The sequence below is a fragment of the Merops nubicus genome, unplaced genomic scaffold, assembly GCF_000691845.1.
Source record: "Merops nubicus isolate BGI_N331 unplaced genomic scaffold, ASM69184v1 scaffold20123, whole genome shotgun sequence".
In the NCBI taxonomy this organism is placed as follows: Eukaryota; Metazoa; Chordata; class Aves; order Coraciiformes; family Meropidae; genus Merops; species Merops nubicus.
The window spans coordinates 1-11,461 of NW_008598488.1; the positions used below are offsets into that span (position 1 = coordinate 1).

Sequence of the window (11,461 nt, forward strand, 5' to 3'; positions counted from 1 at the left end):
TGAAAATCTTAACAGGCTGCAGGAGAGTGTGAGCCCCGAGTGAACCGGGAAACTATCGTAATAAAGAGTTAATGCGGAATTACTTCGCTAGCGAAAGTACAAGAACCAGCTGACGGAAACGGAGCCGTTGGAGCGGGAGGGGGTTTGGGGCTGCGGTTGGGGTCCCGGGGAGCGCCGGGTCGCTCGGAGCCCGGCTCTGGGGCGGCGGTTCCGGGCGGTGCTTTCCTGCCCTGGTCCCTCGGAGCCAGGCGGGTCAGTTCTCAAGGGCTGCTTCTCAGGCAGCGTTTTCCTTTGTGCTCAGGAGGGATGCGCTGAAGTGCTGGCTCCCTAGGACGTCAGCCCAAAATGTTTGCCATCGTGTTTGACTGTTTTTTTTCCAGCCCTATTAAAACCTTGAAAGGGTAACGTTGTTGTTTCCTTATTAAAACACTAAGATTTATAGAGTGCGTGATAAAAATGCTATTCTTTGTGAAATTCTAAGTATAATGGTGAAGTTGATATAAAGAGAAGATAAATACTCCTGTGTCTTTAAGTTTGAAGTATACTGTCATCATTAAGAGGAGACACAACCGGCTGTATGAATTCTCTGAATTATTTCATCTTTCTTCCGTGTTGTTGTGTTTTTGTGTGGTGGTGTTTTGTTGTGTTTTTTTTTTTCCCTCTCTCCTCAAATTCAGTTGTTAACCTGAATTCTCATTCTCATTTATGCAGTGGGACTTCTCCCTTGGAGCTTCTGTGCCGAGAATCTGATGTTGGGCTCGGCTACCTGGCTGAATACAGCAGATCAGCCCATGAAAACTTCTATTCCTAGCCAAAGGAAGGAGTCCAGCAAAAGGCAGCACCTACTCTTTCAGGCTTGGAAGCAAGAAAGGGGGCAAGAGTTGGAGAGCGTGGAATCTGAGAAGACAACTGAAAGGTAAATGGGGGTGGGAGAGAGGAACAGGATACTGCAGAGTCAGCGGGAAGGTGCCAAGTACTGTGTGATAATATCTGGGTGGCTGCTTTAGAAGTTCAGTTACGACTGGCTGCTTTCCATTTGAGGTGGTTTTCAGTTCACTTTTGGTTTATCAGAGTAATTCTTGGACTTAACAGAAAGACTGGGGAGTGGCCTTATCGGTGCAAACTCTGCCCTGATCTTTTTGTGTAACAGCCTTGGTTTAAAGGCCTTCCTGATGAAGCACTAACGCCTGCATTTTTCGAGCAGTGAGTCTTCCACATTCTTCCAGTAACACCTTTGGCTGAGAAGAGCAGCTGGTGTGCCAGAGCTGGGCTGCCTGGAGGACCAGCATTTTTGTAACCAGGCAGCCAAAGCAGTGGCTACTAGGGAGGGGACTGGGCTGCAGCTCCTGAAGGCTGGCTTGGTACTTGATGTACCAAATTTGGGGTAGATTGATTTCAGTCCCCTGCAGAATCTAAAAATTCTGTGAAATATTTTCTGTTAAAAAAAAATAGTAATGTGAACTCCAACAATTTTTCCCCATTTTTACAGGTGACATTAAAGTTAAAGATGGGTGGTGGAGAAAGATTCAACATTCCAGTTCCCCAGTCTAGAAATGCCACCAAGAACCATCAACAACTTAAAAACAGGCAGAAGAACAAAGATCAGAATTCCCAGATGAAGACCTACATGAAGAAAGAAAGAGGACACGGATGCAACTCATCGTCTGGTGCATGGCAGGCCATGCAAAAAGGGGGGAAGAACAATGTTCATTTCCCCAAGAACCAAAATTGGAGTCCTACTTTGTCGAATCACAACCTGTTCTTCACACCTCAAACCAATCAGAACTATGCTGGAGCAAAATTTAGTGAGCCACCCTCACCAAGTGTTCTTCCTAAGCCACCAAGCCACTGGGTACCTGTTTCTTTTAAACCTTCTGACAAAGAAATAATGACATTTCAGCTTAAAACATTACTGAAAGTCCAGGCTTGAGATGTAACCTTTTTGTATTTTGTTAAGTTAAATTCACAGGGTTTCAAATTTGAGAATTGTCATTCCCAGTGCCAGATGTGGAGGTGTACACAACCAGATGTTCTTGCTGTGTGTAGTTAGGTGCTTGCAAGAGGAGGGGACAGATTTGCCTTCCCCTCGTGTTTTACCTCAAAAGTGGTGTGCTGTGTTCACTGTGAAATAGGTATTTTCTGTAGACTCCATCTCATCAAATCCTGAACAGTCACCCGTTGTCACATTGATGTAAGAGTGAATAGGACTCTCCCAGAATTGGAGTTGTGAGCTTAGATATGTTGTTAGAAATCCAGCTCTTACCTAACTTAATGCAGCATTTACAGGAGAAAAAAAATGCACTGAAAGCTTTCATCTGGTACCTCCCTGCTGTCCAAACCTTCCCAAATTTGTGTAAAATTTGCTAGTTCAGTAAAAACTCTGCAGAGAAGTTGCCAGGCAGAGAGCTCTGCCCGGGTGTGAGGTAGAACACGGATTATTGTCCTTTATTGAGCTTTATTTGGCACTTTGAAATTGCTGGACAAGCATCTCAAGCCTGGGAATAAAAGTGAAATCTAGGCAATAATGGTGCATGTTCTGCCAGGGATGGAGGAACCCCTGGGGCCAACCAACAATGCTGCATTGCCAGATGACTGCCAAAAAAACCTCAAAAAAATCCTTTGTTATTCCCATTGCACTGATGAGTCCTTAAAATGGGTTTTTAAAATCATGAAAAAGGCAGAGTAGTTATTTAGGCTAGTCTTAAATTGGTTACCCTGTAATAGATGTTTGAAGTTGCAGTAGCTTGTGGCAGGTATTAAAATGTTTTCATAGGGAAGACAGAGCCATGTAAATAAGTGTAAAACTTTGTAGCATATGTAAATTTATGCTGGGCTTTCCTGCACAGAAGTTATTTTTAGTACAAAACTGCTGAATGTAAGATGACCATGTTGAGTACATGGCCTGATTTAAAAAAAAAAAAGATATTTTGTTTAAAAAAAAAAAAGAAAAAGGACATTTGTGGCTGTGCCCTTGCACTTAACAGTGAGCATACCCATTTGACTTGGTTGTGAGCTCATTTTTGAAGTCAACTCAGTGCAAAAGAGGCTTTAGAATTTTTTTAATAAAACAAAAAACCTAAAAAAAAAAAAAGCTGCTCAAGTTTAAGATACTCCTGTTCTGAATGTATAACAGAGGTGTGTATGAAATGCTGAAAAAAACACTAAGGTGTTCCAAATCAATCAGGTATTTAATGAGAAATGCAAATGGCTGAGTTGGAGTGCTTGAGAAAACCAAATGATTTTAACATGTTTCTGTGATGCCTCAATGCCACAAGGTTATTTTGTCCCAGTATTCACTGGACTAGATCAGCTCCAGCCTGGAGCTGGCAGCTGCTGTTGCAGTTCAGTGGATGCTGTAACAAACAACTGTGAGAGCAGAATCCCAAGGCCATTCCCAAACACAGACATGACTAAAAGAAGTGCTTTAACTTGAGTTTTGTAGATTGTGGAAGGTTTTCTGAGATGTTTTTCCCTGTGTGTTCAGGAGGCAGAGGCAGCTGGCTGAATGTTTACAGACTTATCACTCCACAATTGGCAATCTTTAATCTCAGGCCTTTGTGACCTGTGCCCTCCCCAGTGTAGGAGCTGTATCCCCCTTACAATCGTGTCTACCTGACTTCAAATTGTCCATTACTGATGGTGTATGTATGAATTGGAAGCAAATTTAAATAAACAAAACTTTTCACCCCCTAAAAGCATCCCTTTCTTTGAAGGTGGTAGGAGTACATCATTTTGGCAGGTGGAGGAGTTCTGTAAAGCTCTGACACTTGGGACTACTGCTATTTATCTGGCAGGCCTCAGGAACCCGAGTGCCCCAGGTGCACATTCTGCATGTGGGTGTGGGGATGAGCTGGACATGCCAGCAAAGGAGGGACCCTGAACTGCAGCCCCTCCACCACTCGTGAACACAGGGCTGGCAAGCTGCAGCACTCTGCCCAGGGAGGGGGGACCCAGACTGAGGCAACTGGTGGGAGCTGGTGCGGCTCAGCCAAGCCACGACCAGGGCTGGAGGGACTGGGGATCAATCTCCAACACACTATGGCTGTATTAATTAATTCAGAAGGTGCTCTCAAGATATAGTCAAAACTTGTACATTTTATTCCCAATTCACAGGGTTATTTGCACAGATGGAACACAAAACTCAAGAAAAAAAGGATGTGTATGAATAAAACATTAGCATCTTTTGATCAAACACACTACAGGGTACACAATCTTCCCTTCCTAGAATAGTCTTGTCAGTAAGAGCATCTTTAGACAAGTAGTATAGCAATGGACTACAGACTTTTTAAGCAAGTTACAAGATAAATGGAGAAAACCAGCAATTATTAATGGGCAATTATATCCTAAAAATGTGTAAATTTATCCCTTTGTACTTCAAAATGTTAGTCTGCAACATCCCTGCCAAAAAAATCAAGTAGCAGAGCTGCAATGTAGATAATCCAATTGCCCTTCTCTGAACAGATTTCAAGCTGTTAGCCCAGACTAAACAGAAAGGAAATAAAAAAAAGAAGCTCTTGGCAAGATGAGAGCTCAAAATAACATTGAAATTGAAAATTTCCACTTTGAATAAAGCCATTATACTGTACATTTCAACATCTTTAAAAGACATAGAAAGGATAACATTTAGCTTTCAGAGACCAGTCTATTATAGTCCCTAATTTAAACACCCATCTACTTAACCACTAAATTTAAGATTTTTAATTATCAGTTGGGTGCATGGACTTTTGGTGAAAAAGAAGTTCCAATAGAGCCTTCTACGACTGCTGAGAGAAACCAATCCGCTGCAGATACTTTGGAGCACAGCCATTACTTTCAGCAGAATTATTATTTTTCTTTAACATGCTACTTCAATTCTACAAATTTTGCAGGAATGACAAAAAAATCTAGTTTACCACAGAAAAACATAATTCCCACCGTTCTTGAGACTCCAAAAGAAAGATGCCTAGACATGATCTTGTGCAGCCTGCGTATGTTCTTGCATTCCAGCTGTGCATAACCTGCAGGTAGCTTGCACAAGACAGGCTCCTGCTTTTTTTAGAGCAGGACTAGGACACCTGCACCGAGGGAGGGAGATGTTATCTAGATGGGCTGTGGCTTGACTTGCGTGAATGCGTAAACATTCCCTGCCCTTTTTGGCCACATCCTGCTAACTCGTCCCCAACTGAAAGGCCCACAGAACAGCTTCTTCACAATTTTTCCATGGGAGCAAGAACTAGGACAACATCTTTATTCATGCACTCTTGAAACATCGTGGGTTTGTGTTCGGCTTTTCTGGCTTGTTCATATACACAAGTCAAGTCAAAGTTTAGTCCTACCTCTGGGAGAGAAAGAAAGAACCATCAGAACTGTCAGATACTACATTACACTTGCAATGAACTGGATTTTTAAAACAAAAATTTAAACTGTGCTATACATAAATGTTGAGGCACACAATATAAGGACATGCTGACAAGATAGTTTAGGTATAGTTATGGTTACTCTGCGGTCTCAAAGCAGAACCTCAGCCTGGCCACAAAGATGTTTCTCCTCCCTTCTCCCCACCCATCCAGTTGCAGCTGGCTGGACTAACGTGGACTAAGTGGGATTTTAGTCACAGAGACTATATCCATGTGGGAATATTGAAAAAGGGTGGAGACTTCTGCTGTTGCCAGCAGAAAGCTACAAGATAATCACAGCTCAACTTTGAAGGCTTAGGAGTGGGGTATCAAAACCAGTAAGTGCTTTTCAGAGCTGTTTTCCTCCAGTGGCACAAGAAGAACCACAAGTGCCAAGAGGCACTTGTTTCTAAAGGTCATCAGCAAAGTTTTATCACCTGCCAGACAAGCACCACTGGCACCATTTTTGATATGACAAATACAAATCAAGAAGGCGATACTAGAAATTTGGTACCATATCAATCTTCAATTGTTTTTTAAGTACTTCATCACCTGGCTAATAAGATCTGAATTATAACCACAGGGCAGTTGCCCAGCAATAAAGAAAGTTAATGGAAAAGAAATTTGAATATATTAGACTAAAACACACGCTTATCTTTCTTATTTTGTCTCGTACCCCTTTAAAAATGCGAAAAGATATTTACTTGGACGTTAAATGATAAATTCCTGACTTCACTGAAATACATTGTAAGGATTTCACTCCATAAGGGATGCAGAGCTCTGTTCCTGATCATGCTCTGGAGTCAAATTCTAAAGCTACAATAATTCCAGTGGATCGGTATTGCCTTCATTTTTTTATTACAGCATGTTTGCTAAATTTACAGCAAGCAGAAAATAAGCTGGGTCTTTAGTTATTTTGATCAAAACATTGATGTTTTAAAGGTAGTACACAATATTTGTTAAAAAGAACATATAAAAATACCTTTTTAGAAGCCTCTATAAGAAAGGAAATACAAAGTTTAATCCCACAACTTTCCTCCGCTAGAGCTGCACGCTACTGCTACAGTTTTTAAATAGACTTTTTGCTGTTTTTAAACTATACATCCAGGAAAGTCTACAAAATTAAAGGAACGTGCATATAAATGATTGCATAGCAGAACATGAACATTAACTGCAAACAGTAAAGGAAAAGTTAGAAATACTATCAAATGTACAAAGATTCTACGATCAACCCCCTAAGCACGTTCCACTGCCAGTATTTAAGAGCCATCTGTGTTTCTTTAAAGGCCCTGCTGGAAACACAAAACCCAAAACCTAAAACATTTCTCTCAAAAGGAACTTTTTGAAATCAATGTCTATATGCTACTACAAGAGACAACGAGGAATACTAGGTGTCTGATGCTGGCTTTTGACAGTAAAGAGAAAAAACAACGCCAAAAGCCATTTTCATAACAAAGTATTTTGCCTTCTAGAGAAATACTGGTAAGATTACACACTGGTTTTGTTATTTTTTTTTTTTCACATTCAATTTACTAAATATACTGTATTAGTGATAAACTAAATAGCTAGAGATGCAGCTCTTGTTCATATCCAACTTCAAACACTTGTTCTGAAGGAAAATGAAATCTTGTAACCCAACCACTACCCATTCTGAGGAAGAAGTGATTCAGACTTGCTCGATCAAATACTTTTTGATGTGTAACAGCAAGCCTTTGTTACTCAGGAAGAGAGATGGCTACAGTTTTATACCTATGAATACACCAACTAACCACAGGAGTCATTGGCATCAAAGTTTAGTTCTTATATACTGTACACACACAACTCGAAACAATCTACTTGTATCTAACAGCAGGAAAACTAAGCAATTTTATGGTTAACTGCTCACTAAAATTTAGAATAGATACAAAAACTGCATAAAATGTACACACAACCTAATATTTAGTTGCTCTGCCATTTGCTGAAATTTAATCTTCCATTTCCAGGTCTTTTTCCCTCCCTCACCCATTCAGTACTAGCAGCCAGTTCAAAAGCAGCGAAGCCTCTATCCTGACAAGTCACAGCACTGCACGATCTCCGACTGAGCTTCTGAGCCCAAGTCTCTCCCCATGGAGCATGTGCAATGTTAGTACCAACTCTCTGGATGGCAGGATTAAAGAGAAATCTCAGAAATCTCTCTCCATAAAGCTCCATTTACCAACCTACTCGTGGCAGCAGGCACGGAGAACAGAAACCTGCCTCTGAAGGATGGGAAGGTCAGACCGCCAGCCTGCGTTTCGCAGCGGTCAGTGTTGCACTAAGCTGTCCAGTTTTCCTTTTTATCACAAAGCTTAGTGTTAAAGAACAAGTTAAACACTCAGTTTAACTGTTCAGCACAAACTGGTACCAATTTCTCTACGGGTATGACATTTTCCATAGGACAATGTTGCAAGTTACGATCAGTCAAGTCATCACCAATATCTAAGCATTAAAAATGCAAATCTTTACAAAAATATACATAGAGACACCACAACCAAATCAGTAGCTGCCCATGACATTTAACCAAGTGGACATTCTCTCTCTCTCTCTCTCTCTTTTTCTCTCTCTCTCTCTCTCTCTCTCAGTTGCAGGTCAACAATGTTTTAATTTTAACCATTGTCGGCTACAGGGAAAACTGACAAAGAAAATATTTTGTAGCACTGTTGCAACATCATATTCCTGATAATTTAAGTAAACTGAACTGTGTGTAAATGAATCTTACATGCCTAGAAACAACATGGATACACGGTTAGTGGCCACTGGACTTGGGACTAGTCCATGACCTTGATCTGGATTTTGATCTAGATCTAGAATGTGATCTTGACTGTGATTTGGATCTAGCTGGTTCTTTTTTTCTCGACTCCTTTTCATATCTTGAGCTGGACTTATAGTGTGTTTTAGAATCTGTTTTAGAGGTGCCTCTAGATTTGGTGTGAGATGCAGACCTAGACCGTGATTTAGCCTTCATTTCTTTCTTGGGCTGTGACTTGGATCGTGATCTTGAATTGGACTTAGATCTTGAAAAAGATCGATTGCGGTGTTTGAACCTATCAGAATAAAGGGGAGAGAGGAGATTTGAATGTAAAAACACTATTCTTAGACATCTAGTACATTAAAAATTGTTTACCGTTTTTTTTTTTTTGCAGGAGAAAGTTTTTTTTAAACCTATAGTTAAAGGAATACAGTGATCTAGTTTTTAATTTAGAGGGTGTAAAAAGTGTTTTACCTATCGTTGTCCGAATGGCTTCTGCTACGACGAGGTCTTCCAGTAGGTCTACTGCTAAAAAGGTACAGCAGAAAAAGTAAACGGTGACAAATACCGTTGATGTACGTCTGCAAGTGCTTAATAAATTATTTTTCAAGCTATGGGTTTGTTTTTAGTTATTCTCCAGTGAAGCACAGAATCATTCTGCTCAGTGTTTCCGATTTCACGGAGCATGCAAGATACGCGACTCCCACAAGTTACTCCCACAACAGTAAAAACCAGAATTTTTCAAAACATTAATACTGAAATAGCCAACGTGCTGTTTCTCCTCCACCAGACTGCAAGCAGCTGAAGTCAAACACACTCCACTTACTTTCTGGGACTATAGGATCTTCTATAGCTGTAATCAAAAGAACGACTTCTAGACCGTCTCCGTTCGTAACTCCGACTCCTGGACCGCCTGTATCTGTCGTAGTCATCGTAACGAGAAGAACTGTACAGGTTTCTCCCTTCCTTGGCTTTCATTTGATTTGGTGCTGTGAAAAAAATGGCAATATTTAACATTTTTCATTAAAAAAAGATGCCCTGCTTTCCCTTTGGTGGCATTACTAATCCACGTTTGGTATTCCTCAGCAGAAAGCCCAATGCACCATCTAGCAGAGATGTTTATGAAGAAGAGACTGCTGTATGCTGTTCACTTCTTGCTGCCTTAAGCACTGGATAAAAATTAATGCAGCCTTGTGGACATTATAATCTAGAAAAAAAAAATCAAAACCAATCCCTCAAAAATCAATAAAAAAGGACTAACACTCCATAAAACCAGATCACAGAACTGGCTAAGGTGATTTCAGCCTGCCTTGAAACTGGTGTAACACATCAATCCATGACCTAAACATTCCAGCATTCTTAAATTTACTTCAGAAGTGAAAGCTATTGGGGATGTAAACACCCATTTTCCTGACTACACAGCAGCACACATTATACCTGATCCACAGTCATCTTTAATGATTAAAAGACAGCTTCTAGAAAAGCTTCGGTGGATGCCACACAAAGAGGAGTTGGATTCTAAAAGTGCCCCCCCTGCCAGCACAACAATGCACATTCACTCTGGAGCTTAGTTATTAAAGTAGTAATTAAAAAGAATGAATGAACTTATCTTTGCTCTGTATTAAATCCCATTCAAACCCAAAGACCACGCTCAAAGTATTTTAAACATACGCTGTAACAAACACTATCTGTGCTAAATGGTGCCAAATTTTATGCTTTAAGTGCTGCTGTTTAAAACACCAAGGTAGATTTAGTTAATTTTTGTTCAGAAACTTAGAACTCCCAATATTTATATACAGGACAGCAACCTGTCCCTCAGAGCATATAATGTCCTCTGACTTCCATAAGAACTGTGTGTATTTGTGGGAAATCTGGACAGTCAGGCTGTTTCTTTAACAGCTTTAGCTGAAAGATCTTTAAGGTGCTGCTTTTATTCCCCAGTTGCATGTGAGTATCATAGTCCTGGTTTAGATTAACAAGTATGTGTTACATTTCCCAAAAGTATGTTTTATTTCTATATAATATCCCTATCTATATATATTAAGAATATCTGTATGAATAATAGATTTAAAAGACTTGAGATCTCTTTATAATTAACTGCTCTGAAAACAAGAACTGAGGGACCTTGAGATTTCCTTTTATCCTGAAGCCAAATGAAAATGAAGCCATTACCTCAATCCTGGAAATTGGATTGCACTGGGAAATGTCAACACAGCGTCACCAGCATAACATAAACATTGCAATATGTTAAAGCCAGGCCACTCATCCTGACAAGGGGAATTTTCAACACTGGAGCTTTCTTTGCAGACACACACAGAGCTGGCACAGAAAGCTCTGAAGAACTTCCAGCTAGCAACAACCACCAGACTCTGAGGAGTGACTGCTGCACTCAGTTACCTGTTTGTAACTCAAATGAATCACGAAGAGCAACCGGACAAAAAGCCAAACATCCACACGCTCTTTATGGACAAGAGCACACGCCAGGAGCCAGCAGCAGGAGGGGAGGCTGCCCCAGCCTGGCAGGGCTCCCCCGGGCACTTACTCTTGCGGTCCCCCTGTGCGAACTGGATCTCGATCTGCCGGCCGCAGATCCACTTCCGGTCCAGGTTGTGGAGAGCGTCCTCAGCGTCACGGACATCTTCAAACGTGCCCAGGGTTAAGGTACTTGGCAATGGCAGGAGTTTATACATTTGGTGTTTAAAATAATAATAATAATGATGTTATTTTCTAATTTTACAGGTTGGTGGTTGGATTTTTTTTTAAGTTTTTGGTCATGCTAAAGTACACACTAGTCAGTTTTGTTTAATTAACCAGGAGCTATCTGGTAACTCCAATAGTAAAATTAAAATCTCCTAATAGGGTCACAACCTTATCCATCAGCAAGCAGTTGCTGTGTGTTACTCTAGCTTTTTTCTTCTCCCACTTGTACTTATGCAAGGAAAAAAATGTTATCCTTTTCAAAATACATTTATTAATGGTCATTCAAGTTCTTTCTACTACATCAACTGGACTAAGATTAAACCCTGGCTCTTCAATTATGCTCAGCATACCAACAGTAAAAATTAACATGTGTTTATTCATTTTGAAATTGGGATAAAGCTTTCCTTTGCTTTCACCAGCTTGATCTGCAGTTTAAATTCTGTAATGCCATGGACACGTACACAGACCTTCAAGAGTCTGAGATAAAAGCCCAGACCAAAGCCCTACACTGCCCATCGGGGCAGATGTTCAGGAACACAGACTACTCATTTTAAGCCACTACTGTAATTCCCACACCTTCTTCCAGCTACGTGAGACCTGAGAGAACAAATTGCCTTTC

The 11,461-nt window shown here is 40.6% G+C and overlaps 2 protein-coding genes across 2 annotated transcripts; one reads left to right on the plus strand and one right to left on the minus strand.

The window, feature by feature from the left end:
• The first annotated feature begins 711 nt into the window (after positions 1 to 711).
• On the plus strand, positions 712 to 1,930 carry PNRC2 (proline-rich nuclear receptor coactivator 2). The gene is made up of 2 exons (XM_008937063.1): positions 712 to 916; positions 1,490 to 1,930. Exon 2 carries the CDS (start codon positions 1,508 to 1,510, stop codon positions 1,928 to 1,930), a length of 423 nt encoding a protein of 140 aa, XP_008935311.1. The 5' UTR covers positions 712 to 916; positions 1,490 to 1,507.
• Positions 1,931 to 4,081: 2,151 nt separating this feature from the next.
• SRSF10 (serine/arginine-rich splicing factor 10) lies at positions 4,082 to 10,832 on the minus strand. The gene is made up of 5 exons (XM_008937064.1): positions 10,685 to 10,832; positions 8,969 to 9,131; positions 8,617 to 8,670; positions 8,336 to 8,437; positions 4,082 to 5,317 (listed from the first exon to the last, which is right to left on the minus strand). The coding sequence occupies exons 1-5, from the start codon at positions 10,830 to 10,832 to the stop codon at positions 5,299 to 5,301; spliced, it is 486 nt and encodes a 161-aa protein (XP_008935312.1). The 3' UTR covers positions 4,082 to 5,298.
• Between the last annotated feature and the right edge of the window lie 629 nt (positions 10,833 to 11,461).